The following is a 27,347-nucleotide window of genomic DNA, read 5'->3' on the forward strand; positions in this document are numbered from 1 at the left end:
GGGGGGGATGTGCAACGGCAAATCGGGAGGCGGTCAGCGATTTGGGATGTAGAAAAAAAAGAAAGGAAACGGCCCGTGGTGGTGGGATGGCATCGGGAAAAAAGGACAAGAGGGAGCAGAGCAAACCGGATGGGCGCTCCCGGACAGGTATGGGAGTGGTAGAGGGTGCACGGCAGACACGAGGTGGCTGCGCGAACGGCGGGATGATATCGGACGATTTGATGGGCTTGATGCAGGGCAGCTTGGTGTTTCAAGTCGCCTTGTATCCTTTACTATCCGTGATAATCGGTGTTAATGTATGTCCGAAAGAGCATTCCGTAGCTGTGCCGGCCACTTACACTTTGGGTTCTGGGGACTTGCATTGCCGTGGTCAAGTTGAGATTCTCAGCAAAGCGCAATTTCTTCAACAAACTTGTAAAGAAAATCCCGCGAAGAGAAAAAAAAATTAGGAGATAAGAAAAGATGAAGATCTACATCACGACTGCGGTATATGTGGTGTAGGAGTGGCCTATGATTGGTGACGGATTACAAGTACAGTACAAGCTGTGGCTCGTGCCGTGGCGGGGTAGCTTTCTGTGGCGGACAGCGGGGTTGAAGCTCTCCAACGTCTCCCAACGTCTCCCTGCCCACCACCTACCCCTACAACTATCTCTTTGCATCCTCAACAAATACTCTGTCCGTTCCTCACCTCCTCACAGCATCGATCAATTGAAGCGTCCTCATCTCGCCAGTCACCAGCAAGACTCCATACCCATCGATCCAGCACCTACACTCCCCGCGCCCACCCGCCATGCAGGTCCCCCTCATCCGCCTCCAGTGCGGCGTCAACTCGTACGAATGGGGCAAGAAGGGCAGCGACTCTGCCGCCGCCAAATTTGCTGCTGCGACGCCCGCCACCGACTTTTCCGTGCAACAGGACAAGCCCTACGCTGAAGTTCGTGTCCCTCCCCCCCTTCCCCCTCCTCTCTCCTTTGCTCCCGTTGGCTAACCTGGGTGCCCGCCTTGAACAGCTCTGGATGGGCACCCACCCCTCCAACCCGTCCCGCGACCTCCACACCGGCCGCACCCTCCTTGAGCTCGTCGCCGAGAACAAAGCCCTCCTGTCTCCGACCGTCGCTGCCCGCTTCGGCGACAAGCTGCCCTTCCTCTTCAAGGTCCTCTCCATCAACAATGCCCTCTCCATCCAGGCCCACCCCAACAAGAGCCTGGCCGAGCAGCTGCACGCCCGCGATGCCAAGAACTACCCCGACGACAACCACAAGCCCGAGATGGCCATTGCCATCACCCCGTTCGAGGGCCTCTGCGGCTTCCGCCCACTGCACGAGATTGCGCACTTCCTGAGCGTCCTGCCCCCGCTGCGCCGCCTCGTCGGCGAGGACAATGCTGCTCAGTTCGAGAAGCTGGCCAGGGAGGACCCCGAGGGCCCCGTGTCGGATACCAAGAAGCAGGCGCTAAAGAAGGCGTTTGCCGGTCTCATGGGAGCATCGCAAGAGTCGGTAGCTGCCCAAGTCAAGATCCTGGTTGACCTGGCCAAGAAGGACAAAGACCAGTTCGCCGCTGGCGGTGTGCAGTCTACGTCCGGCGAGACCCTTTCTGAGCTCGTTATCCGCCTTGACAGCCAGTTTGAAGACGACATCGGTCTATTCGTGCTCTTCTTCCTCAACTTCATCAAGATGCAGGTCGGCGAGGCCCTCTTCCTGGTTGCCGATGACATCCACGCCTACGTCTCGGGCGACATTATCGAGTGCATGGCCGCCTCCGACAATGTCGTTCGCGCCGGCTTCACGCCCAAGTTCAAGGACGTCTCCACCCTCGTCGACATGCTCACGTACAACTACGCGCCCATAGACGAGCAAAAGATGACGCCTACCGAGTATCCCTACGCCACCCTCAACCGCACCGGCTACAGCAGCGGCTCCGCCGTCCTGCTCTACGACCCGCCCATTGACGAGTTTGCCGTAGTCCGCAGCGTCCTGCGCGGGCCCGGCGCCAAGGCGACCTTTGAGCCGCTCGACGGCCCGAGTATCGTCATCTGCACAAATGGCACCGGCACCATCTCCGTCGGTCCCACCACCTATGAGATGAAGGAGGGCTACGTCTTCTTCGTCGGCTCCACGGCCGAGCTGGTGCTCGAGTCGACGACGGGTGAGGATGAGGAGTTTACGACGTTCAAGGCATTCTGCGAGGTGGACGACGGGCAGAGCAAGGAAAAGTTGTGAGAAAGTATGATTGGTAATATGTGAAAAAATGAACACGGCGGAATAGCACGAAACTTTTAATTTTATTTCATCTAGGCTTTCTGCTCCCTCTACGTTTGACCTTGCGCCAGCTCCTTGTGCCGCTTCTCTATCGTTGCAAACTTGTCTTCCAGGGACTTGGCCGTGACCGGCCGCGCGCGGATCCTCGCCAGCCACGCCTCGACGTGGGGGAACTCGGCGAGCTTGACCTCGTCCGCGAACGTGCCCTTGCCCGCCTTGTCATACCACGGAAAGTAGGCGACCGCGAACCACGGCAGGAACGCGAGGTCCGCGTAGCTGTAACGGCCGCCGACCAGATACTCGCGGCCGTCGGCGAGGGCGCTCTCAATCACGCCGGTGACGCGGCGGACCTCGCCGACGTAGCGCTCCACGGCGGTGGGCAGGCGCTCCGGGTGGTGGCGGGCGAACCAGACGGCCTGGCCAAAGTACGGTCCCTGGCCGGAGACCTGGAAGTGCAGCCACTGCCTGGCCAGGAAGTGGTCCTGGGTGCCGGGGGGGAACGACAGCCGGCGGTCGTGGTCGTAGGTCTCGAGGAGGTACTCGAGGATGGCGCCAGACTCCCATAGCACCAAGTCGGCGTTGTTGGGGTCCTGAAGGGCGGGCACGCGGCCGTTGACGCAGAGGGCGGTGAAGGCGGGGGACTTGGTGGCGGCGAAGTCGAGGATGCGGTGGTCGTAGGGCAGCGAGAGCTCGTCGAGGGCGAAGGCGACCTTCCACGGGTTGGGGCCGTGCTCGACGCCCCAGAGGACGAGGGGCTTGAGGGGAGGCGAGGGGGACATTGTAGGGGAGGTAGGTAAGTGTGATTGACGAGGATGGGAGTGAGGAAGAGGGACGAGGATGGGATGGGAGTGAGGAAGAGGGACGAGGATGGGATGGGAGTGAGGAAGAGGGACATGGGATGGGAGATGGGATGGGAGTGAGGAAGAGGAATCAGGATAAGTTGTGCCGTCTTTGTAGGTAGTTGGACCGTTGGCCCGGAGGTTGGATCGATCGCCGCTAGCATGAGATGGTGTCGCCGCGGATGAACGTGGATGCACCTCACCTAAGGGTACCTCAGTGAGTTGAGCTGAGGGACCCTGCCCTCGGATGAGGTCGCCCTACTAATTCTCAATGTACACTGTACATTTCAAAATAACGAATATACGCAAGAACGCTAGGTTCCCGCCCTCCGTCGCCTACGCCGGCTGCGCCGAGCGCGGCCGTAGTATGAATCAATTCCTCGTACATTTTCAATCAATTGCTAATCAATTGCAGCTTGCCCTGGCCAGGTCCGCCACCACGACTGCGACATATAGGCCGCGTATAGTAACAGCATTATTTTGATTTAATTAAGAATCAGTTATAAACTAGTTCCTATTTAATAGGAACGCAATTAGTTGTGAGTTAATTCCCATTTAACAGTAGGAATCAATTTAGGATTAGTTTACTAGGTAAAAAATGGCGTTCGTTAGAGAAAATAGACTGTTTTAACCAGATAATGAATTAAGAATGAATTCCTAACGTGTACAATTGATTATGAAGCAATTCCCCGGATACAAACATAGTATATCGTTATATTAAAATGTACAGTGTACATTGAGAATTAGTAGGGTGACCTCATCCGAGGGTAGGGTCCCTCAGCTCAACTCACTGAGGTACCCTTAGGTGAGGTCCTACCTCCGGATGAACCGACATTCGCGGCGGCTTTATTACAAATCAAGGAGAGGGAGAGACTTGTCATGATTTGTGATGCAAAGGCGATTGATGTTGGCGATCGCCTTGTTGCGGCCTCGCTCGGAAATGAACCCACGACGAGAGAAACAGGGACGCTGCCGTTGCCAAGTCGCGGCATTACCAATCGACGCCGTCTGCTTACACTGACCTCTCTACAACTGGCATGGAGAGTCGTGGTGTTTTCAGTTGCCTGCAAAACAATGCCGTCTCGGTGAGGCTCTAGGATCGTCTCCAAGTCGTCGATGCAGAGGTGACATATCGCATTGCCACGAATCGCATCAAGTACACCTCGGACCCCTCGGACCAACTCGGCCCGGAGTCATTGACTTCCGTTTCTGCGCCCACAGCTCCCCGTGCCTCGAGCCTCTTGGCGTAAATGGAGCATTGCAGAAATTATCGAACCCAAAATACCATCAAAAGAAGAGCGTTTCCATGTCGTCGGTGACGGCGGTCATCTTGGCGCCGCCACTGTCACGGCCGGCCGGGTCGGCGCGGGCCTTCCCTGCCATGGTGGCACTCCGGGGGGCGTGTGGGTACGGCCAAGAGTTCGCCGACGCCAAGTCATGAGCTGTAGGTGCCGGCTCGTGAAAGTCAGTATTTTTGCTGACTGCATACAGTCGTTCGATGCGTGCTTCAGTACTGACTCCCAAGCTGCATGCCGCCGGCAATAAACTGCATGCGGCCCGGCGTCTGCTGCATGAGATATGGACCGCGAACGGGGTCCTGCACGGAGATTGAACGGGCACAACGGTCGAGGCTCGCCGAAGCAATGAAAACTTTTGTCTTTGAATTGATTTCATGCTTCCTGACGTCGTACGATGACACCTCAAGCCCCGTTTCGACATGGCTCGTGGCCTCATGCTCGCATCGCGCTCGGGTCGGGCCGGCCGCGTCTACACGAGCTTGCATAGCATTCTATAGCAGGTCTCATATCTCAATGAGAGCTCAGAAGAGAGAATCGCGAACGAGATCAAGTATAAAGCAAGCAAGTCTCCCAACTCTAGACAGTCAATCCACTTCTCACAGTCAGCACCAGCATCCTCAAGTCAACAGCTCATCAAGAGCCACACCTCCTTCAAGCTTCTCTTCTTCTTCCCACTCTCCCAAGCCAACCATCGAAATGAAGACCTCCGTCGCCGCCGCCCTCGTCTCCCTCGGCGCCGTCCTGGCCTCGCCCGCGCGCACTCCCCTGCCCGCCCTGCCCGCCGGCGACGGGCTGTACCTCGGGCGCGTCGACTCCGCCGGCACCTTCACCTGGCTCTTCCATGAATCCTCCTCCTCCTCCTCCTCCACCGTCGTCGTCACCGAGTTGGCCGCCCCCGCCGAGAAGCGCGACGGCGCGTACTGCGAGGGCTTCGCGGCCGGCCCCGTCGGCGACGTCAACGCGGCGGTGGCGGCCATCACGGAGGGCTGCCACGACACCTACTTCCACAGCGCGATCGCGTTCCAGCGCGGCGGCGCGGTCGCTTACGGCTGCGCGTACGGCGGCGCGGGCGAGCGTTGCAACGGGTACGGCCTGGGGCCGGTGTTCAGCAGCATCGCGGCGGGATGCGGGCCGGGAAACGCGGGGTACTACGAGCTGGACGTGGACGGGTACGAGGCGCGCTTCGGCTACACCCGGGCCGGCAACGGATTCTGCTAGACGGCACGAAAGGGGGAGGGGGGGCTGGTGGAAGGGTCCTTGGGCAGAGGAGCAAGTCTTGCTACCATTGGTTCCGCTAGGATGTTGTGGGTGGCTCTCGAGGTCGCCGTAGCCTAGATCCCAATTTGATATTCGGGTTGCAAACGGATTGAGTAATTTGCTGTGTTAAATGTAATTTGTTTTTTCTAGTCACCAACAATGAGTAGCAAAACGCCTGCCTAGAGGTGGACAAGCCTCGCGATGGTGAAACTCGGTTGCCTAGTCGGCTGAGTTGTCGTCAGTGTCTCTCCGAGGCTCACGGCCGGGGCCAACGTCGTCCCTGTCTCCAAATTGAACATCGATTAGTCGTGTGTTGGAAATAGAGCTGCCTAGACGCTTCTCCTAGGTTGTCGAAACCAATTCTCGCAGCCGTCCTCTCCGCCACCACCTCACGCTGGTACATGGACACACCTCTGACGCGGTTTTCACGGTTGGAACCCGGGCATACCGCCGCATGTGCAAAATTCTGCTGCCTAGATGACTACTATGCCCCAGGGAGCCTCCCTTCCTGCATTACGAGCGTGTCACTGAGCAAGGTTGCCTCCCTCCACCTCCGTTTCTGACATGAAGCTCTTACATCTTCCACCCCACCAGACACCCAGCGCATTTGACAAGCAAGGAAGCAAACAATGCCAGTACAACCCCCGGAGGCCACCGACGAGCAGTCCGCGACGTCGTCATTCCCATTTGACCGCCTCCCGCCCGAGATCCAGCTGCTCGTGCTGGAAGCCGCCCTGCCCTCGCAGCGCATCTTCCACGTCTCCGGCGAGCGACGCCACGGTGGCGGCGGTAGCTTCACCTTTCACGTCCGACACGCGCCGCCCGCCGTGCTGTCCGTATGCCGCGCCGCCCGCACCACCGTGCTCCGCCGCGGGCTGTTCCTCGACGGCGCGCACGGCGCCTTCTTCCTGCCCGCCGTCGACATGCTCTACCTCGACCGGAGCCACCGGCGGCACCTGCAGAGGCCCGCCGCCGACGACGCTTGGGCAGCGGTCGTCCAGCACGTCGGGGTCGAGTGGCGCGCGCTGTTCGGGGCGGCCTGACGTGGGGCCGGGAGCCGTACGGTGCGCAGCGGCACAGCCCGCGGCTGGTGCCACTGCCGGAGGAGGCGCGCGTGCCGTGGGGCGACTCGCTCGTCATGCACGAGCTGCCGCCGCCGCGATCTACGAGGGGGGCGACGCTGTCGCTGGCGGAGCTGCTGGCGGACGCTCGCAAGAGCTACCTGGTGCCGTGGGGCCAGATGAGGAGGATGATTGAGGATGCGCGCCGCGGAGAGGAGGCCGCGGGTGGGAAGCAGCACGGCGGGGACTGGAGGGAGCTGGATTTGAGGGGCTTCTGGCTGTTGCGAGCGGATGCCGTGTATGCGGAGGATGTGACGTCGTTCTGGAGCTAACAGTGACTGCGATTGCAACGGTGGTGGGCAAAAGAGTAACTTTATATTTGAAGGGTATATTGCTGACAAACACACACACACACACACACACACACACACACACACACACATCTACCTCTGCTTGGGCATCTTCTTCTCCTCCAGCTCCTCAATGTCCTTCTTCTTGTGAAAGTGCGGCGCCAGCTCCGCCAGCCAGCCAGCCTCGATGGGCATAACGCTGCGCATGTACTCCTTGGTCGTCTGGACGAGCTCAAAGTAGACGACCATGCGCTCCGGCGGGTCGACGGCCATGAGCACGCTGCTAGGGTGCACCCACACGGTCGCGTTGCTCTTGACGGTGCGGTAGCTGTCGCCGCTGCGCTGCAGGCGCGCCGCGTTGGGGAAGAAGCCGGCCGTGATGGCGCGCTTGATCGGTCGGAGGTTGGCCGCGCCGCACGACGAGGGCGCCACCTCGACGCGCTCGCACAGCTTGGCCAGCTGGTCGCGCACGTCGCGCGCCCGCGTCAGCGACCGCTGCTGCAGGAAGTTCTCCTTGGACCAGATGGGCGAGTAGTCGCTGTCTACCCATTGGTTCCACACGTTGAGCAGCGTGACGTGGTCGCCGCCGTCCTTGACCGTGAACCGGTTGCGCGCGCTGTCCGCGTGGATCTTCTTGTCCTTGGGCCGGAAGAAGAGCGCCGACGCCTCGCCCAGCATCGACACGATCGACAGCACCTCCTCCACGCAACCCTCCTTGTCCGCCGCGATTACGGCCTTGGCCAGCATCGGGTCTGTCGGGAACTCGGCCATCTGCCGCCCCAGCTTGGTCAGCTCGCCCTTGTGGTTGAGGCCCTGCAGGGCAAACAGCTGGTTGAGGGCGCCGATGAGGGCCTCGGTCGGCGGCGGGTCCATAAACTCAAAGTCCAGCAGCTCGTTAATGCCCAGTGACTTGAGCTGTAGCACCACGCTGTTGAGGTTGGTGCGCTGGATCTCGGGTGTCGTCGACTCGTCCATCTCGTTCATGTAGGCGAACTTGGTGTACAGTCGGAAACACTTGCCGGGGCCGACACGTCCGGCACGACCGCTGCGCTGGTTGGCCGAGGCGCGTGAGCAGGGCACCACGATGAGGTTGGACATGCCCGTGGCGGGGTTGTAGATGTTCTCCTTGACGTAGCCGGGGTCGATGACGTAGACAATGCCGTCAATGGTCAGACTCGTCTCCGCGATGTTGGTCGCGAGCACGACCTTGCGGGCCCCAGCCGGCGTCGGCTCAAAGATCTTGGTCTGCAGTTCCGAGGGCAAGTTTGCGTAGATGGGACAAATGACTAGCTCCTTGATGCGACTCCCAAGCTTCTTGGCCGTTTCGGCGATTTCCTGCTCCGCCGCCTCGATTTCGTCTTGACCGGTCAGGAAAATGAGAATGTCGCCCTTGTCCTGGGTGGTGTGTATTTGGAAGACGGTGGTGATGGCGGCGGCGAGATAGTTGGCCTCGGGGGCGGGGGTGTAGTAGATGTCGACGGGGTAGCGACGACCGGGAATGTTGAAGATGGGACAGTCATCAAAGTAGGACGCAAACTTCTCAGCATTCATGGTGGCTGAGGAAATGAGTAGCTTCAGGTCCCTGCGCTCACGCGAAAGATCCTTGAGCAAGGCTAGCAGGATATCCGTGTGGACGGTACGCTCGTGGGCCTCGTCAATCATGAGGGCGGAATAGCCCGCCAAATCCGGCTCCGTCATGAATTCTCGCAGCAGCATACCATCTGTCATGTACTTGAGGATGGTCTTGTCGCTGGTGCAGTCTTCGAAACGAACCGAGTAACCAACTTCGTTGCCGACCTTGACGCCGACTTCTTCAGCGACACGAGTCGCGACACTCATAGCTGCGACTCGGCGAGGCTGCGTGCAGCCGACTTTGAAGCCATTCTTGGTATACCCAGCCTCGTGGAGATATTGGGGCAGTTGTGTTGTTTTACCACTACCAGTTTCACCGACAATAACGAGGATCTGGTACTGTTCCAGGGCAGCCAGGAACTCGTCTCGGTATTGGTAGATTGGCAGGCTCTTTCGAGTTTCTTGAATGGTCAGGGCCTTCTTTTCGGCAGCGTCAAGCTGTTGCTCCAGGAACCGCTGCTCGGCCGTCATACTATCTCGCTCACCAGCCATACGCGAGTCCAGACTCCACTTGATGTATTGGGTGTCGTCCATGACATAGTCGTATTCTGTGTTTTCGAGCTCCGGCCGAGAAATCTGCGCCTTGGCTTTGAGTGTCTGTTCGCGCTCCCACTCCTCGTGCTCGGTGACAAACTTTTCCTGGCCATATTCGTCTTTCTCGACGTAGCGTTTGTATAGCGCCTCTTCTTTCTTCTTCCTGTCCAATTTGCCCTTTTCTGTCAGGTAGTCTTCCGGCATTACGTAGCCGTCGCGGTGGTCGTCAATTTTGAGCCGTTCTTCGGCTAGGCGCAGAATTTCTCGGTTCTTTGCAAAGTCGGCCCGTTCTCTGTCAGAGAGTCGTACACCACTCTGAAGCTCAGCTGTTTCTTCGGCGACTTGTTTGCGCAGAAGTGCGAGGCGTTCTGCCTCTCGCTTCTTGAGGTATTCCTGTCGCGACCGTTGTCGCAGGTCCGGGAGAGCGGCGTCTCGTGCAGCAGCATCGTCACCTAGGCGCCGTCGTGCCGTGGCCTCACCATCGCGATAACCCTTTTTGGCGCGGGAGTCATCTTTCTCCTTGAGACGTTTCGAGAACGCTTCTTTTTCTTCTTGGTCGCGCCGTCGTTCACGCTCTTCTTTGGCGCCGTCGGAGAGGTCTTCGTCGGCGGGTTCTTGGTGTTGGAACTTCACTCGCTTGCTGGTTGATTCCTCAAACTCGGGTGTTGGTTCCTCTTGGTCAGGATCGTCCGAGGGAGGCGCCTCATCGGCCCAGCGGTCGTCGAAATCGACGTTGTCATCGCGATTGCGGTAGGACTTTACTCGGTCATTGTGGGAGCGACGGGGGGATCTAGAGCGGCTGCGATGACGATGCCTGGAGGACTTGGAAGATCTGTCGTCACGGTCTCTGTGTCGGTCGTGATCGCGGTCTTTGCGGTGACTGCGATGCTTCTTTTCCTTTGTCACTTTTTGAGGGCCGACTTCGCCATCGTCCATGGGGAGGAAGGCATATTTTTTGGAGCTCATGGTGGCTGGACGGCGCCAGCGAGGCCCTAGCGAGTTCGATGATGGTTCAAAAAGCTCTGAGGAGAAAAAAGAGAGCCAACTAGACTGAATGACGGTTTTTGGGGGGGAGAAACAAAGTAGACTAGACAATTGGTTGATGGTTGAAAAAAGTCTCGACGGCTAAGCTGTAGCCTAGCTGTTGGCGATAGCCCCACTAGGCAACCAGAAGTTGCCTTTTTATAGAGGCGCGCTGCAGTTGAGGAGGGGTGGCCATGAATACAGGAAAGTCAATAAATATGAATATTTATACATAAGTGCAATCGAAGGGGTTTTAAGAAATAGAATACTTTTCGTTGTCATTGAGGAATCCCTTTCTCTTGGTCTGGCAACTTTGCTCAGGTGTGTCGCCTGGTGATGGTGTTGGACGACGTGATTCAGGTAACCAGCGAGCATAAAAGCAAGGCTGCTCACCTACGGCCAGAACAGTATCTTCTATAAAAGTAGCAGAATTTAGCATGGATGCAGTCTCGAGTAATGCCAGTGATGCAAGCCGAGACGGATGTTGAAGTCATCACTTGGCGGGGCTCACCGGAATTCTAGCGCCCAACGGAGTCCCGAAGCAGCGGTTACAGCAGCCACAGACAGTGGGGTGAGCGCTACATCGGCACCGAGTCAGGTCGTTGGCCCCTGTAAGCCGCTACAGGTTTGCCAATCAATTCACCGCATGGCCGCTGAAGCCACTAAAACTCGCCGCTCCGGTCCAGCACACAGCACGCCTTGCCCCGATACAGCCAAGTGTCCGGCTGTCCCCCAATGCCAATCCAGTCCAGTCAGTCCAGTCCAAGTCCAACAACGCCCCGGCTCGACGACGCCCCGACATTCCCAACGCTGACAGCTCCCCCCTCAAAACTTCAACCACACCCGCGTCGTCCTGTCCTCCGTTTCCGCATCCCCATCCCCGCGACCATCTCCCATTCGCTGCGCATGCACCTCTTTCCGCACTGCCCTGCAGCCTCGAATTCCTCCATCCCTCCCTCTTCTTCCCCCAGACCTCTTGTTGAATTGACTCGGCTGCGCGACCACAACAACAACCGGCCGGAAAACATCGCCAGCCGTCGTCGTCGGCACAACCCGGTCCAGACCCAGAGAGGCATCCGCGCGCCGCAGCGACACGCCACATCGCCTCCTGTCTGTCTGCCCGGGCGCACCTTGTAACATCGCCACCGGAAACCTCGCAAAGACCATAGAGAAGAGGAAAAAACACAAATCATAGTCACTCCCTCCAGCGCGCCAACGCCCCCGCCCACATCTTGTACATTTTGTCCTCCGCTCCGTCGGCCCATGGCTGGTCGCCCCTAAGCCAACCATGAACTCGCTCAACATCATCACCTCGCGCGTATCGCCCGCCTCCAGCGCCTCCCCCTCCCGCACCAACAGCCTCACCTCCATGAGCCTAGAACTGCCCGGAATCGACGAGAAGCTCCACGACGCCCACCAAGGCGAGAGTAAGGATGACACCGAGCCCTTTCCCGACACCTTTGAGGGATCCCACAACGAAAAGCCTGGCCCCTCGGAGCAGACACCGCTATTGTCCGAAGGCAAGGACGCGTCAGAGCCGTGGCACACCTCACGTGCGCAATGGCTGCCCCGGCGCATGCTGGCGAGCGTCATCAACTCCCTCCGCTGGTTCCTTTCAACGCTCGCCTCTCCCGGCGTCTATTTGATTGCCTGCTTCTATGACGACGATGATGTATTTGCCCCCATGTCGCAGCTTAAGAAGTTGTTCGGCGTGTATCCCAACTCGCGGCGCAAAGAGGCCTACGGCAATAGTGAGGCCCATAGCAACGGTGACTCGTCCGACTACAACAAGCTGCTGGCGCCACCTGCCAACGCGCGACCAGGCACCTCATCTTCCATGTCCTCCGAATCCGAATCCGACCACTCCCTAACCCCGTCTACCCACAGCCGCCACACCCGATCTAAATCGCTGCAGCCCTCCGAGGAAGGCGGGCCATCGCGCCGCTCGATACGAATCAAGCTCAACAACGACGAAGCCACCCGCGAACGCAAGCAGCACCGTAAGACGCAGTCCGCCGCGCCGCGCACCAAGCCGAGCGAGTACGGGCAGGAGCTCTCTGCCCATCTCAAGTCGCCCACCTCCCCCCACGTCGCCCTGACCAAGTACCCCAAGGCGCCCGCGCCGCCGCGACCGCTGATCCCCCGCCGACAACCCTCGTACATCAACTTTGAGCCCTCGCGCAAGCAGCAGAAGACGCTCATCCTCGACCTCGACGAGACGCTGATCCACAGCATGTCCAAGGGTGGGCGCCTCAACAGCGGCCACATGGTTGAGGTGCGGCTCAACACAGCGTCGCTGGGGCTCGGCGGCGGCGGCAGCGGCAACGCCGGCATGGCGGCGCAGCACCCGATCCTGTACTGGGTCAACAAGCGGCCGTACTGCGACGAGTTCCTGCGGCGCGTCTGCAAGTGGTACAACCTCGTGGTGTTCACGGCGTCGGTGCAGGAGTACGCCGACCCTGTCATCGACTGGCTCGAGTCGGAGCGCAAGTTCTTCTCGGCCCGCTACTACCGGCAACACTGCACGTATCGACAGGGGGCATACATCAAGGACCTGAGCTCGGTAGAGCCTGACCTGAGCAAGGTCATGATTCTGGATAATAGCCCGCTGAGCTATCTGTTTCACGAGGGTGGGTGCAATCACTGTTGACATTTTGGTGCCCGACTTTTATGTGCTAATTGACAATTTCAGACAATGCCATTCCGATCCAAGGCTGGATCAACGATCCGACGGATAATGACTTGATGCACCTGGTGCCGATGCTCGAGGGCCTGCAGTACGTGCACGACGTGCGCGCGCTCCTGGCGCTTCGCGGAGGCGAAGACAGCCAATCCATGGCCTAGCCCCCCCCCCCCCCCCCCCCCCCGAACATGCCGATGTGCTCAACCACTGTCGGCCCGCCCTCCACGAGGCTTTGGGTGCTGTGTGTTATTTTCTTGCATTTGGGGTGAAGTGGTGTTTATACGGCTCGACTGGGCTTCCCTGTACACATGGAGTTGCGGTGTTTTTTGTATGCTTTTCATCTTTTCAAGTGCCAGCTGCATGCAGAAAAGTTGGTACCTTGTTATATAAATTTGCAAACTTCTGCGTTGCTACTTTTGACTTTGGACTGGCATTTCAATGGCATTGTTATCATTTCTAGTTCTTTTTAGTTGATGCTCGGTTCTAGTGTGGCAAGCAGGGGGGCAGCGTTGAATCGAGACGAAGAGCGAAGTCTAATTCCTTTCCTTCTTTTTTTTGCCTTGAACTAGCATGCGAGTTCATAGGTCGCTGTGAGGAAGATGCCGACGTTAATGACGGAATACCCTCGCCTGTTGCTCGTGCCTCTGCTCCACGTACATGTATCCCGGTGCTCTACAGTTATTGAGTGGATAAATAAGAACGAAACAAGGTAGTTATCGAGGGCTGTGACTCGGGAGTGAGACTGGGTGACGGTTCGGAGGATACCGCTGAGCCACATCGGAAACGAGGAACTCGATATAAGCACATGTAGATGGACGTCACATCAGCCACCCATGGCAGAGAAGGCGGACCGAGGAAAACCATGGAAAACCAAGGAAGTGGCACCACGGGTTAGAAGAAATTGCATGACTACAGTGTCCGTTTTGAGCGGTCATAGTCGGGTCCAAGAGGTAAATGGCAGTTATTGGGTTAGATCTTTGCTAGTGTGGCTTAGAGCTTTGGCGCGAAAGCAGTTTGTTGGGTTGTGGCGCAACTTTCGGGGGCGAGGGAGTGGTGACATCATCACCCTAGTAACTGCGGGCATGCGAGAATGGCCGCTGCAGCAGAGCAGCAACTTGACTGTGTTGTGGTGAGAAAAGAGCAAAGAAAGAAGTGAGAGAAAAAGCGCAAAAATCACAGAATTAAAGATGTGCTTTTGTATGCTGTGTTATCCCGCATACTTATCCTGTCTGCTAATACAGACTCGGACCTGCTGTTGCTGCATTGCGCCAGAATGACAACATCCAACTGACACAGAAGGGAGAAGCAAGTAAAGTCGCATTGAAAGTACCCAGTACAAGGCCTAGAACCAGTTTGGCCTCCCCGCAGTGGACATGGGTTCAACGTTCCAGCTTCCAACTAGCTGAGCGCAGACCAAATACCTGATTCCGACAGTGGGCCGCTCTCTCTGGCGATCGCGATCGTGGGTGTAAATCCAGCACCCAAGCTCCAAGGTACCTGCTACATGCCCTCCCTCTGGCCTTGATCAAATGGGAAGGAAGCTGGCCCCCTCAGATTGGAGCTAAATAGAGTTGAGCTGTTGGAGACTCACGACATGAGGAAGAGAGGGGGAGGGGGGAGACACCAATAAATCTCGGCCTTGTCCCTCCTCCCCTTCCTCTTCTTCCCTCCCACACCACACCCTTCACCACCAGATCCAATACACCTTCACACCCATAACATTTATCAATATCGACGTCTCGTCTTCAACAATCCACTCACAATGTCTCTGCAGTGTAAGTGCCTCTCATATGCCAGGCAGCCTGACCTTGCGCGCCGTTGTTGCTGCTCCCGGCGCAAACGTCATGATGAAGCCATTTCCTGGACCTCTTGATCGCAGCTGCGGAAGCAAGCCCGACGAGCTTCTCGCATCGCCGAGTCCAGCCCATTGAAGCTGCGCATTCCACTACAATCAATGCCATCATCGACCCCTCCTTTCGCTACCATCTCCCCTCACCTGTTCATCATCCTCTAACGCCTCACCCCCAGACCTCCCCTCCGTCAAGCCATCGGCCATTGCCCTCGGCCTCGCCTTCAACCACGGCATTGAGCTCGCCGTCCTGTCGCCCCTGTTCGGCCAGACCTACCAGCGCGCCAAGTCGGCCAACACCAAGGAGGAGTTCATCAAGTCCAAGGAGGCCGCCGGAGCCGCCGCCGCCTGGGGCACCTCGTTTGTCGGCGCTGGCCTGCAGTCCTACGGCGTCGCTGCCCTCATCAACGCCACCGGTACCCTCTCCTACAAGGGCGCCGCTTACCTCGGCGGCCTCATCTTTGCTGCCACTGCTGCTCCCGGTGTAAGTTGTTTGCCTCCCTAACGAAATCGCCGTTCATTTCTAGCTGCTTCCTGGGCCCTTAGAGGCAATGCGCTGACGAATATCTTTGCAGTTCCTCGCCCAGGTCTTCACTGAAAAGCGTCCCCTCGACACCGTCGGTGCCAGCGTCGTCGCCAAACTCTTCGAGACGGTCGGCCTCTCTCTAGTCCTCACCTGGTGGGGAACGCGTTCCAACCCTTTCAACTAAGGGAAGGGTTGTAGCTGCGTGAGCAGCATCCGTGTGTGCGTTGCGGAGGACTGGGGGATCCCGATGACTTGGGCCTTTTCTTCACTTCCGTTAGAGCCACGGATGTCTGGAGGAGACGTTTGTGGCTCAACCTCGCTACGAGACTGTTTCCTTGCTGTAACTGTAGTTGAATAATAATTGACATTACTCAAGCATTTTTTTTGGGTGCGTGTATTGATATCAGAGTGAATTTGATGAATGATAGTCCACCCGCGTGCTTGTAAGGACTGTCTGTTGGGCCATCCCAGCTCTGCCACCCGACATTTCGATCCGATATTCGAGTTTATCTGCCCAATTCGCCATTGATGCATCATGCGAGCCAACAGATCACGGACACCACATTGATGGAGATGAATTCCAAAACATTAACTGTATGCAGTCAAAACAAAACGTAAATGTACACCGTAAACGCCGCCATGCCCATCTGGCCAGTGTTACCCAGCGACTGGCCAAGTAATCCGAAGCAAGCCATACACGAATCCAACACCCCCCTTTTTCCTTCCACTCCATCATATTCTCTTCCCTTGCAGCGGCCACTCACGCCTTGGACTCGCCCTTGGCCCAGAAACTTTGCTTCTGGTACTCCTTCTGCACGTACTTTGCCAGCGCCGCGTACGCCTCCGCAAACTCCTCCCCGTCCTCCTCCTCCTCCCCGTCCTTCTCGGCAGCCTTCTTCTTCTTGTCCTGCTGCTTCGCCATGATCATGACCACCGAGGTCGGGCGCTTCGTGCGGGCGGCGGCGCCGAGCTCGGCGCGCGAGGTGACGAAGATGAAGGGCACGTCGTGGTCCTCGCACAGCACGGGGATGTGCGAGATGACGTCGGCCGGGGAGATGTCGCCGGCGATGACGACGATGCCGGGGAAGGCGGTGGTCTTGTTGGAGGGCCCGCCGGCGGGGGACTTGCGGAGCGTCTTGACGACCTCCTTGACGCCGCGCTTGAGGGTGCCGTTCTTGGCGGCTGTTGGACTGTGTCAGCACGGTATCTTGTAAAGCAACAAGACGAAGAAGAGAAGAGAGGTTGGTGGCGGAGGGGGGGGGGACGTACACTTGCGAATCGTCTTGTACACCTTCTTCATGCCCTTCTCGTCCGCGACGGGCACGGCAAAGGACACCACCGTGCGCTCGAGGGGCAGCTCCGCAGCCTTGTCGCTGTCCTCCATGTCCGAGTCCGAGTCGTCCGCAGCGGCAGCAGCGGCCGCGGCGGCCTTCTTGGCCTTCTTGTCCTCCTTGGTCTGCTTGGCCGCGTCCTGCTGGATCTTGTCCTCGAGCGCCGCGGCGAGCTTCTCCTTCTTGTCCTTCTTGTCCTTCTTATCCTTCTTATCCTTCTTCACGCCCGACTCCTCGCTCGCGCGCTTCTCCTTCTTGTCCTTCTTCTCCTTCTTGTCGGGGCGTTCGGCGGCCATCTTTTGAGCTGTGTGCGGTACGAGGCGAGAGGAAATATTGATGCTGAGTAAGAAAAAGCAATATCTGATGTCTGTCAATTTTGATTCAAAAAGGATGCATCAAAGAACAAGTCAAAAAAGAAAACCAATTGGGATTTTGAATGTTGATTGAAGTTTGGCTTCTTCGCCCTGGTCCCTCTAAATTTTTTTGGCCCAGGACCAGAACTTTTTTTGGCGGCCATAAAATTTCGGCGCTTCGTGCTGCCGTTTCCGAAAGGTCACGTGAGTCATGGTCGAGGCTGGGCGAATGGCGTTGCTGGCATTTTGGATGACAGTGATTGATGATTGGATTGATAAGAGAAATCCAGACAAAATGAAGGGAAAAAATAATCAAATAGCGTAGATCTGTAATTCAACTCAAACCATTACGGTGCTGCTCAGCCAGCCAATTAGTGCGGGCTAAAGGAACATCAATGCCTTGGTCGCCACGACCCAACATCGCTTCATGAACACATGCCGCGGTTCTTGTGACAAAGTAAATTGATGCGGACTATTCCGCTATAGTGGCAGAACCACGTCTATTCCTGCATCTCTGATGTACAAAGGCGCCCGCAGGCGTACACAAATACAACGCCCGGTTTATCGTTCTCCCCCCTTCATCGCCGTCCCTTTTTTGCTTTATGGTCGTATTTACTCCTCGGAGCCGGCAAACTCGGCACGGCCGGCCTTGGAGTTGAGGTACTCGTTGCTAGCAATTTCCAATTAGCTTTCCCAGTCTTATGCTTCTGTCAAAGGCGCATCATCGCCGGGGGTCCGCGGCTTACCGCTCGGTGGCCCAGTGCATCAGGTAGTAGCCAGCCATCAGGGAAGGCAGCCAGAAGAAGATCTGGGACTTGGTACGGCGGAAGGTGTTGAAGATGGCGTCGTGAGCGGCACCGGCAAAGGGGTTCTGACGGTTGGCGGCGACGCCGTAGGTGATGATGCCCTTGACCTTGCCAGCGCCACCTGTGTCCAGTTAGCTTTCTCGTCTTTCCAGTACTTCTTTCCGATGCGTTTCGAATTTTCCGTCTCTTTCTCGTTCAATTCCTCCCAATTGAAGCGGGATTACAGGCATTCGTGGCGCCAATGGTTCGAATCGGTCGAGCGTCGCTGCACCACGGGCCCGTTTTCCTTTCCAGATCCCGCCAACGCATCGTTCCAAATCGTCTCACGTACCGAAAGCACCGAAGTCGTGGCCAAGCCAGCTGCAGAAGAGTCGAGTTAGCATCAATTAACCTTTGGCTTTCCGCCGCCAGTCGTCGGTCGCGGGAGCTGGATGATAGCCGTGGAAAAGCCGCAGCGCATCCGCCTCCTCGAGCCGTGGCAGATTGGAGCCAGCACTTACTTGCCGACCTTCCAGTTAGGGCCGCTGAGCATTCTCTGAGTCGGTCTCATCTTGTCTGGATCGTTTCGCGACGGAATGGGAGATTCAGGTTCGATTGGGGGGGTAGGAGAGGGAGGTTCAAGGTAATCTTTCGGAAAGGCGAAGTCTGCAGAGCAGCAGCCGGGCCAAACTCCACCAAGTGCCACAACGGGACTAGCGCCTATGTCGAGAACCTCACTGCTCAGGCAACTCCATTTGCAAGCTCTCCTCCATCCCATCCGGCCGTTCGTCTTTCAATTGATCATCCCCGAATCGCCATCCCGCCCTGTACTTACCCGCCGATCGAGGATCACCAGCTCCTCCCTCCTCTACCCAGGAAACTCGTTGAAGGAGCAACTCAATTCGGACGACGATCTCCGTTGAATCAAAGATGGCAGCGAGGGCGCTCAATTCCATGTACCGGCTGGCGGTGCCCGCATCCATCGTCGCCATGGCTGCCTCGCAGTCTCTGTTCGACGTCAAGGGCGGCACGCGCGCCGTCATCTTCGACCGCGTGTCCGGCGTCAAGGAGGACGTCATCAACGAGGGCACCCACTTCCTGATCCCCTGGCTGCAGCGCGCCATCGTCTTCGACGTGCGCACCAAGCCGCGCAACATCGCCACCACCACCGGCTCCAAGGACCTGCAGATGGTCAGCCTGACCCTGCGCGTGCTTCACCGCCCCGTCGTGAAGCAGCTCCCCAAGATTTACCAGGTTAGCTCCCCCCCCCCCCCCCCTCTAACAAAAAGAACAGAACCTCGGCGCAGACTACGACGAGCGCGTGCTTCCCTCCATCGGCAACGAGGTCCTCAAGGCCATCGTCGCGCAGTTCGACGCCGCCGAGCTCATCACCCAGCGCGAGGCCGTCTCGCAGCGCATCCGCGACGAGCTGACCCGCCGCGCCGCCGAGTTCAACATTGCCCTCGAGGACGTCTCCATCACCCACATGACCTTTGGCCGCGAGTTCACAAAGGCCGTCGAGCAGAAGCAGATCGCCCAGCAGGACGCCGAGCGCGCCCGCTTCATCGTCGAGCGCGCCGAGCAGGAGCGCCAGGCCAACGTCATCCGCGCCGAGGGCGAGGCCGAGTCCGCCGAGACCATCTCGCGCGCCATTGCCAAGGCCGGCGACGGCCTGGTCCAGATCCGCCGCATCGAGGCGTCCCGCGACATCGCGGCCACGCTCGCGGCGAACCCCAACGTCGCGTACCTGCCGAGCGGCGGCAAGAACGGCGGCGGCGGCCAGTACCTGCTGTCCGTGGGCAGGGCGTAGAAGGAGGGCGTAGGATGAAGGTGGAGGAAATGGGAGTTTTTAGGAGAAGGTTATGGAATCTCCGCTTTCAAATGGTCTCAAGAATAAGATCGTCTGCGTGGGCGCAAACATCTACGCATCATGTAAACCCCCTCTTGTAACAATACAAATCATCACTGAAGCAAATACGTTTACAAAAAAAAGAAAGGAACGCCCGCCGACGTTCCAGTGTATTCTGTCGTAGAGCAAGGGTACCTACTAACTAATAAGAGGGCGAAGATAACCAAATCCAACCCGTGTTCTTCCAACGCCTCCCTCGGATACTGCAATAGTCCTCCGCCCGGCTGTTTACCCTGAAGCTCCAATGCTGTTTCTGTTTTATTATAAAAAAGCCAAGCTTCATCACTTTTCTTTTTCTTTTTCTTTTCGTTGTTAGATATGTTAGTCGCTGCGCTTCCATCAATCTGCAGTCATCTGTTTATCCCCTTCGATGAACGCCTCTGTCAAGGCACCACCGCCGCCACCACCCTCGCTGTTGTTAGAAGATCTGCCCTCACCACTACCGGCCGCAGCCGGCGGCGCCACGAGCTCGCCATCGACGACCTTCCAGCCGCGGCGCTTCATGTCCGCCCACTCCTTGGCGACGCGGAAGCGCACCAACTCGCCGGCGGCGCGCGCGTCCTCGGCGGAGTCGTGGCCTTCCATCTTGGGGCCGTGCTGGACCTGGATCTGGCGGTTGAGGTGCGTGCTCATGAGCTGCTTCAGGCCCTGTCGGTACGGCAGGCCGTTCTTGTGCGGGAACGTGAGCACCGTGTCGATGAGCGTCGGGTGGATGACGCGCACCGCGTTGAGGTCGTTCTCCAGCCCGTGGCCGATGAGCGGGGTCGACGGCGCGATGAGAGAAAACAGCAGATCCCGCGCCACAGCGGGAGACGGCACGATCTTGAGTTTTCTCCGGGAGACCTGGGCGTCCTCGCTGCCGGAGACGTACGTCGAGCCCGTGACGCTGCCCTCGGGGGGCGGGACGAGAGGGTCGCCGGGGTGCCAGGCCTCAGCGAGCGCAATATCGTTGGGCCAGACGCCCGAGAAGCGCGAGTTGAGATCGAGGATCTCGCCAAAGGGTCTCACGAGGACGTCGAGGATCTCAGCACCGTCCGGCCAGGACGTGGCCGTGAGTCGGATGAGCTCCATGCCGTGGACCGTGTAGCCCATTTCGCAGTCAAAGCATACGGCACGGTCCGCGGGTACCGCGGCATTCTCCGGCGTGGCCATAAAGTTGAGCAGAACCGCCAGCCGCTTCGAGTCGGACACTTTGAAGACGTGATTTGGATGCGAAATGCAGCCGACAGAGTCGCCCACCTGCTCGCTGCAGCAGAGGTAGTGTTTCGCTTGCTTGCCGCGTTCGCTTGTGCTGCTCTTCTCAGGGAAGTAAGTCTTGCCCCAGTGGAAGTTGCACGCGCCGCCCGACGCGAGGGCGCCGTCCCCTTCGCGTCGGCCGGCAAACACCTCGAAGCGCTGGTTGCAGCGGTCACACTGCTCCCAACCATGGGCTGCGGCAAGACCGTCCTTGCTTTTGGCAATTGCCTCATCGCTGGGAGTCTCTGGGGTGTAGCCATATTCGCCCAGGTCGTCAATGGGCGTGCGGAGGCGATGAAGAAGCTGAACTTCCTGAGCAGACGTCAGCCCAGTCTGAACGATGACGACATTACCTTCCATAACGTCACGCTGGCGCTTCTTGCTCGCCGGCATCTCCTTTTCACGCTCCTTGATCCAATCGGCGAGTCTAAACCGTTTGTACTTCATGACGGTGTTCTTCATGACATTGCTGTACACGGCTTTCTTCTCAATGGCCACAGCTTCTTCCTCGTCAAGGACACGTTTGATCATTGCCTGATCAGAGAGGATGAGCCGATGATGTGCAATATCGGAGTCCTGCCTAACTTTATCATTAAGTCGCTTGTATTCGGTGTGAAGCATTTTGGACAGCTTCAGCCGCAGTTCATGAGTGGCGGGCGACTCCTTGAGGAGCCGAGGGTTGAGTGATTCTTGCTTCGCAGGTTCGGCCGGGGTCGAAGAATTCGTGGCTTGTATAATATCAACGGCTCGCCTGTTGGGCGGCGGCGAAATTGGCCTCCGGATCGAGTGAAGAAGCGACGAAGCTGGATTGCGCTCGCCACCTGGTGGTACCGGTCGGCTCGTGGACGGGTTGAGTGCGTTCCTAGAAGTGGTCTGCCGAGGCGAATCCAGCCTGCGGGCTTTCCAAGGGCCAGTAGTATCTGAATCATTGCCAGACAGGCCGACTTCATCTTTGTAAACGGCTCCTGCTGCTGACGACGCCGGGCCGTCGTTGTCTCCTGGATGGCCGCCAAAGAGGCACTTGTAGGCCGAGCAGTTGGCCCCAGCCGGGCAGGGTATATGCTTAAGCGAGATGCTCATGGCTGACAGCGTATCGTGCGTCGCACAAAGGTTGTAAGGTCGAAGTTGCTGTGAACCTGGCGGCAGCGCGCGTACGGCACTTGCGACCTAATTATAGCAGTCGTGCCAAAGGGGCCAAGGACCGCGCAGCTGCACGTGGGCAGCCCATAGAATGGCAAAGACTGGGGACGGAAGAAAACGCATGAATAATAGGGCGAGGTGCACAAAAATGGCTAGTCGGTGCAAATGAATAGTGTGCGTAGCACCATGTCTGTGGAAGATGGAATTGGTATTGAATGGAGTGCGGCTCAACGATGATGGATGGCGGTTGGAACCCCTGCAAACCGATTTGGCGGGCCGTTTTTAGGTGCTAAGGTGGTGCAGGAAATTAGTGGGGTGCTGCGTCGCTCGTTGTGCTAAGGTATGTACGTACTGTATGTACATATGTATGGGTATGTATGTACTGTATGTGCCTGCAGCCGCCACTGTAGATGGCCCCCGCCACAGTTTCATTCGGCTGTGGCACCGCACAATCCATTATCTGTTGGCGCTGTGGTACAATAATACAATCGTACAATGAATAAATTCTCCAGAGAGTGTACCGTGGTTGGTTGGTTCTAGAGACTTAACGGTGAGACCCATGGATTTTCATTGTGTCTGTGTGTTCATATGCTTCTCTCTCGCAAGCTGCTCCTGGCCAGTGCGCTCCATGAATAAAGACGGCCGGCTTATGCATGCCATTCTTGCTGTATCATCAAAATTTCGAGCTCAAAATCTGCAATGGTAAACAAGGCTCGTCATCATTGTGTACCGTCTTGTCGCTGCGGTGCAACGCCAGCCAAAACATGTGGCTGCAACTGCCGGGGCTGACTTTGGCAGTCATGGTTCCCGATCAGGCTAACTTGAAGGCTCACAAATATGGAAGAGTGAAAACAGTTATTGTCCATCATACTAGCGTCGATTCATTCCCAAGCGGTAGACTGTTGGGGGCCGGTGCTTGCAAAAAATCTATTTTTCTTCGCTTCAATTGTGACATCGGGTCCCAGAATCAAGCATGCACTCGATGGCCTTGCTCAGATTGGGAAACAAGTGGGAGGATTTCTATCGGCCGGGCATATTAAAACCAAATCAGTCCTCCCCAGTTTTGAATCAGCAAAAACAAAAGTTCGTCCTACTCGTAGAGGTGTACCAGTAACGCAAACCAATTCGCAACCTTGCGCGCACGCACAAAGACCTCCAGGTCCTACCAAGTGTACCAATGTTCAATTCACCGCCATGAATTCACCCAATGAAGATAAGGTCGGTCCCGCTCGCCTACTCGAACGTCTTTTGCTTTCATTTTCCATTCCGGGAAACCTTCGCAGTCTCCTTTGTGTCATGAAAGAGCCCCTCAACAAGCGCAGTCGTGCAGCCGCAGTAAAGAAATACGGCGCCAGCAAATGCTTCTGCTCGACAGCAGTGCATTTTCAATCAGTAGTCGTTGCCTCGGGCACCAGCTGCTATGTCCGGCACCGTGGCTGACCCGAATAGAAAGCTGGGCAGCGACTCGATGTACGGCTCCGCTTCCGTCTGCAACCAAGTATGGGCGGTCTCGGCAGCCTACCTCCACCAGCTTGGCTAGGCGTACTGTGTAGCAAAGACGGGACTCGATCGTCAGCAGATGAGTCCAAGACTGGATATGCTGTGTTGTTGGCTTCCAGTCTGCCTCGATGGCGTCGGTGGTGCTTCACTGGACTTCTGGGCTGGAGGCGCAGCTACTTTGTGCTGGAGTCTGGCCTCGACGCTCCGCCTGCACCTGCGCCTGTTGCATCCTGGCCATCCGAAGCGCTGCATTGCCCGGCCGCACCACTTGAAAGCCTTCCTCTTTGGGTTTCGGCTGTGTCAGCGCTGACATCTTCGCCCAGGTCGTATGGACTGCGGAGCGCCACGATGGGGTCTTCTTGCCCGACGCCGTCCCCTCATCTGCTTCCGTCTTCATTGTAGGTCTGTATGACGTGTCCCCAGCCGCGACTGCCGGGTCCGCTACACCGTTCGTGGACATGTCATTGACGGGCATGCCGTAGAAGAGATCTGCTTCCCTGAAGGAATAGTCCACCTGGGGTCGGATTTCGGAGAGGACGTCAAGGCCATGCAATGGCGGCTGCACAGATAGCTGCGGCGGTACCAAAGCCTGCTCAGACTCCGATTCTTGTGATGGTGAGGGTGAGGGCGAGATTCTGCACTCGCCCGAGCTGGAACTCTGACTTGGAGACGTTGAACCGTGCCGAATGTCCGGAGTGCTGGGTCGGGCTCGTGGTTTGCGATAGAAGTCACGCGTCTGACTGACGTGTCGATGGTCTCGGGTCGTGGATGGCGCTACTGCCAAGTGAGAGTGGCGTCGAGTTTGGTGATGAAGGCTGGAAGCCTCGGCTGGTGAAACTCGGCCTGTTGGTGTGGGAGTGCGATTTGAAAACACGGAGAGTCGATCCGATTCATAAAGTCTGTCATACGCACTGTTGCGTGTCGTGAAGGGTCTATGGGCATTGAGGTCGTCGAGATTCACCTGCTTTGTGTTAGCAATCAAATAAGACGAATGATCTAAAAAAGAGAAAGGAATTACCGATTGAGCATTCGGTCGTCCGTCACTGTGCCCTGCTGGGGAGAGTCCGTTCCCATAGCGACCTGTCCGAAAGACATGGTACAGCCTCCAAATGGACGGGCCAAGAAACCCAGGAAAGATAACAATGCCATGCAAGCAAATTATCACATATCCCATCCACTGCTTTGCAGCCTCCTCTGTGAGAAGTGCCGTGGCAATGAGCAGAGATACGGTCATGAGTCGGCATGCGCAGAGCAAGGCCGTTTCGTACCGAGAAAACCGGAAGGTTGCGTATTTACTGACGGCCGTGTGGACGAGGATGGCAACCTCGGCGACAAAAAGAACGATCGTCTGCACATAGCCCCAGTCCTGCAGAGCGCCAACGGCCAAGGCTTGAAGGAGCGGCATGAAGTGAGGGATGTAGAATGATAGGGACTGCAGTGCCCCGCGAATGCCAGAGGTGTGACGACTGTTACGCAGAGAGCCGCTGGGGAGTTTTGTTGGGCTCTTTGGACGCAGGAACGGCCTTGTGATGAGGAAATGGACGTAGAGAAGGACCAGCATTGTCAGGGCGATCAAGGTGACGCGGTAGTGTGGCAGGTAGCCCAGAAGCATCAGGTCATTGCTCATGTATGCCAAGAGAGGCATGCTGAAGAGTGAAAGGCAGACCTCGACACTCATGTAGCCCAGTTTCCGAGTGCGGAAGCTGGATGCGGAATTCTGCGGATTCAACCTCGAGGCGAGCATGTGGACAGCGCACAGAATCGCGAGCAGGGCAGCTACAAGTATAGCCAAGTTGAGGAAGGCATCAAACATGAAGTCCATTATGCGAGGGAAACCGAGCATGCGGACCATGTAGTCCATGCCAAACGTCGCGTTGCTGACGTACATGCCCTGCTCGACGCCGGGCCAGGTGAGGCCCCCATCGTAGGGCCCTCGCCAGAACATGAGCGAGGACCAGGCGAGGTTGCTCGCAATTGGCGGTAGAAACCCCGGGTACTCGATCGACAGCGACGAGGAGAGGAATGCGAACTGGAGGTAGCGCAGGTAGACGCCGGCGTCCATGATGGTGTCCCAGACGGGGCCCTGGTGGCTGACGAGGGCCGAGGAGAAGTCGACGTAGCGGTCAACGCCGCCGATTGCAGCGGCGGCATACGTCTGCCACGAGGCGGCGCCAACGACGGCCATGACTCCGGCGGGCACCAGGGCCAGGGCGACGGCGGACGACGTGCCGATGTACGGGGTGATCTTGACCGCGGCGCAGTCGAGCGTCCGCCCACCGCTACCGCGCGTGGTGCGGAACTGGTACTCGGCAGCAAGCGTTTGCAGCCGGTGAGCGTGCTCGAGCTGGTAGTCGACGTGGAAGGCGGAGAAGCGGAACCCTTCGATCCTGGAAACGTGGAACGAGGCAATCAGTCACGGTCAAGGGGGGCTTGAAAAGGGTGGATTGACTCACGGAGTAAGACTGGGCGTGATTGGTAACGGACAGGTGCTGTTGAAGCGGACGACCTGCGCCACGTCCTTGCCCAGCACCTGCAGCCGCAGCGAGCGCTCGAGAGCCGCGAGGTCAATGTCATCGCAGCCAAACATGCTAGTGTCGTGCACCGCGAGCATCGACAGTGAGAGCCGCGCTGACCCGTCGTCACGGCTGTCGAGATGGCCGCGCAGACTGTCAACCCAAAACGGCGTAACGCCAAAGGTCACGTTCGTCCACGGATGGCCGTCGCACCGGTGCTTTCTGATCCAGGCATCCCGGACCCATTGGCCGGCGACCAGAGGCGCGAGGCAGAGCAGGACGACGAAGGCGCTCAGCAGCCGAAGCGGTGACGACGACGCCGCTGGTGGAAACATGGTGCGTCGTCTTGGTCGATGGAGGAAGACATTTCACAACGAGAAAGGTCGAGTGATGATGGGCTTGGCGTGTGAGGTTGAAGAGCCATCGGGTTTTCTGTCAAAGACCCTGGACAAGGGGCCATGACGGTACACAGCCGGCCTTCCCTCCACGGAGTGCCTGGTCGTTCTGAGTGGTCAGGCCTCCCACGGACGGTGGACGGTGGGTTGCAAATTCCACATTTTAGTTGCAAGGGCCCCTCTCCCACGTTCTGGCAGACACGAATGAAGTCCTGACAAGAGTGGGCTGGTTGTGGGAAGGCTCCTATTCTAGTGTAGTCTGTCCCCCGTTGTGGGTTCATGCGACGTCAGCTCTCTATCTCCTGTTCGTTACCGACCGCAATACAATGGAAGGAACGTGTGAAGGTAAAAGAGCAGTACACATGTCACTGCGTTACACATCCAATAAAACCAGACTTGACAATTGCTTGAGAGCAATCAATCACGCTCGAGAGGGTGGGGGAGAATTGACGAGGGAAGGGTTTTGAAACATGTCGAAAATTGGCGTTGCCAAATCGGCAAGGGTTATTATTTGGCGCTTATTGCCAGTTACATAGGTAACGAGCTTTATATTTTCTACTTCCACGCTAATTATAGCCACAGCCCCTTCGTATGTAAAGCCGCGCTTCCTGTTATTAGAACGAGTTATGAAACCATTCTCAGGCTACTGGTAGCCAGCATAACAATTTATTCCCATCTTAGACCTAGTAGGTTTGGCAATGAATGAATGAATGAATGAATGAATGTGAATGGCCGCCAAACCTCCTTCTCGAGGCTTGCGTGGACGCCAAGCCAGGCCCAGGGTAGGCTTCTTGTCCGTGTGCCACATATTCCCTGTGGAGTCGGACAAGACCGAAGCTAGATCCTTCACCACGTATTCAAAGGGTAACCAGTCA

At 57.4% G+C, this 27,347-nt stretch overlaps 13 protein-coding genes across 13 annotated transcripts; 6 read left to right on the forward strand and 7 right to left on the reverse strand.

The window, feature by feature from the left end:
• Window positions 1-790: 790 nt before the first annotated feature.
• ISF_07349 (mannose-6-phosphate isomerase, class I) lies at window positions 791-2,219 on the forward strand (the record flags this gene model as incomplete). The annotated part of the gene is made up of 2 exons (XM_018850952.1): window positions 791-934; window positions 1,011-2,219. The coding sequence occupies 2 exons, from the start codon at window positions 791-793 to the stop codon at window positions 2,217-2,219; spliced, it is 1,353 nt and encodes a 450-aa protein (XP_018701864.1).
• An 89-nt stretch (window positions 2,220-2,308) lies between these two features.
• Window positions 2,309-3,037, reverse strand: ISF_07350 (Glutathione S-transferase, protein; the record flags this gene model as incomplete). Its single annotated transcript, XM_018850953.1, has 1 exon — window positions 2,309-3,037. The coding sequence occupies one exon, from the start codon at window positions 3,035-3,037 to the stop codon at window positions 2,309-2,311; it is 729 nt and encodes a 242-aa protein (XP_018701865.1).
• A 1,347-nt stretch (window positions 3,038-4,384) lies between these two features.
• ISF_07351 (hypothetical protein) lies at window positions 4,385-4,880 on the reverse strand (the record flags this gene model as incomplete). Its single annotated transcript, XM_018850954.1, has 2 exons — window positions 4,385-4,578; window positions 4,616-4,880. The coding sequence occupies 2 exons, from the start codon at window positions 4,878-4,880 to the stop codon at window positions 4,385-4,387; spliced, it is 459 nt and encodes a 152-aa protein (XP_018701866.1).
• Window positions 4,881-5,091: 211 nt separating this feature from the next.
• On the forward strand, window positions 5,092-5,613 carry ISF_07352 (mannose-6-phosphate isomerase, class I; the record flags this gene model as incomplete). Its single annotated transcript, XM_018850955.1, has 1 exon — window positions 5,092-5,613. The coding sequence occupies one exon, from the start codon at window positions 5,092-5,094 to the stop codon at window positions 5,611-5,613; it is 522 nt and encodes a 173-aa protein (XP_018701867.1).
• A 668-nt stretch (window positions 5,614-6,281) lies between these two features.
• ISF_07353 (hypothetical protein) lies at window positions 6,282-7,045 on the forward strand (the record flags this gene model as incomplete). The annotated part of the gene is made up of 2 exons (XM_018850956.1): window positions 6,282-6,679; window positions 6,733-7,045. The coding sequence occupies 2 exons, from the start codon at window positions 6,282-6,284 to the stop codon at window positions 7,043-7,045; spliced, it is 711 nt and encodes a 236-aa protein (XP_018701868.1).
• A 111-nt stretch (window positions 7,046-7,156) lies between these two features.
• Window positions 7,157-10,195, reverse strand: ISF_07354 (ATP-dependent RNA helicase DHX8; the record flags this gene model as incomplete). The annotated part of the gene is made up of 1 exon (XM_018850957.1): window positions 7,157-10,195. The coding sequence occupies one exon, from the start codon at window positions 10,193-10,195 to the stop codon at window positions 7,157-7,159; it is 3,039 nt and encodes a 1,012-aa protein (XP_018701869.1).
• Window positions 10,196-11,540: 1,345 nt separating this feature from the next.
• On the forward strand, window positions 11,541-13,096 carry ISF_07355 (NIF domain-containing protein; the record flags this gene model as incomplete). Its single annotated transcript, XM_018850958.1, has 2 exons — window positions 11,541-12,882; window positions 12,945-13,096. 2 exons carry the CDS (start codon window positions 11,541-11,543, stop codon window positions 13,094-13,096), a joined length of 1,494 nt encoding a protein of 497 aa, XP_018701870.1.
• Window positions 13,097-14,697: 1,601 nt separating this feature from the next.
• ISF_07356 (hypothetical protein) lies at window positions 14,698-15,494 on the forward strand (the record flags this gene model as incomplete). The annotated part of the gene is made up of 3 exons (XM_018850959.1): window positions 14,698-14,710; window positions 14,964-15,268; window positions 15,360-15,494. 3 exons carry the CDS (start codon window positions 14,698-14,700, stop codon window positions 15,492-15,494), a joined length of 453 nt encoding a protein of 150 aa, XP_018701871.1.
• Window positions 15,495-16,070: 576 nt separating this feature from the next.
• Window positions 16,071-16,937, reverse strand: ISF_07357 (Ribosomal protein L7Ae/L30e/S12e/Gadd45; the record flags this gene model as incomplete). The annotated part of the gene is made up of 2 exons (XM_018850960.1): window positions 16,071-16,492; window positions 16,580-16,937. The coding sequence occupies 2 exons, from the start codon at window positions 16,935-16,937 to the stop codon at window positions 16,071-16,073; spliced, it is 780 nt and encodes a 259-aa protein (XP_018701872.1).
• Window positions 16,938-17,606: 669 nt separating this feature from the next.
• Window positions 17,607-18,350, reverse strand: ISF_07358 (UcrQ; the record flags this gene model as incomplete). Its single annotated transcript, XM_018850961.1, has 4 exons — window positions 17,607-17,664; window positions 17,741-17,921; window positions 18,132-18,160; window positions 18,301-18,350. 4 exons carry the CDS (start codon window positions 18,348-18,350, stop codon window positions 17,607-17,609), a joined length of 318 nt encoding a protein of 105 aa, XP_018701873.1.
• A 359-nt stretch (window positions 18,351-18,709) lies between these two features.
• Window positions 18,710-19,589, forward strand: ISF_07359 (prohibitin; the record flags this gene model as incomplete). The annotated part of the gene is made up of 2 exons (XM_018850962.1): window positions 18,710-19,033; window positions 19,074-19,589. The coding sequence occupies 2 exons, from the start codon at window positions 18,710-18,712 to the stop codon at window positions 19,587-19,589; spliced, it is 840 nt and encodes a 279-aa protein (XP_018701874.1).
• Window positions 19,590-20,027: 438 nt separating this feature from the next.
• On the reverse strand, window positions 20,028-22,004 carry ISF_07360 (Ribonuclease H-like protein; the record flags this gene model as incomplete). The annotated part of the gene is made up of 1 exon (XM_018850963.1): window positions 20,028-22,004. One exon carries the CDS (start codon window positions 22,002-22,004, stop codon window positions 20,028-20,030), a length of 1,977 nt encoding a protein of 658 aa, XP_018701875.1.
• A 1,705-nt stretch (window positions 22,005-23,709) lies between these two features.
• ISF_07361 (hypothetical protein) lies at window positions 23,710-26,412 on the reverse strand (the record flags this gene model as incomplete). The annotated part of the gene is made up of 4 exons (XM_018850964.1): window positions 23,710-24,338; window positions 24,477-24,525; window positions 24,583-25,951; window positions 26,018-26,412. 4 exons carry the CDS (start codon window positions 26,410-26,412, stop codon window positions 23,710-23,712), a joined length of 2,442 nt encoding a protein of 813 aa, XP_018701876.1.
• Between the last annotated feature and the right edge of the window lie 935 nt (window positions 26,413-27,347).

This window comes from Cordyceps fumosorosea, assembly GCF_001636725.1.
Source record: "Cordyceps fumosorosea ARSEF 2679 chromosome Unknown scaffold_21, whole genome shotgun sequence".
Classification (NCBI taxonomy): domain Eukaryota; kingdom Fungi; phylum Ascomycota; class Sordariomycetes; order Hypocreales; family Cordycipitaceae; genus Cordyceps; species Cordyceps fumosorosea.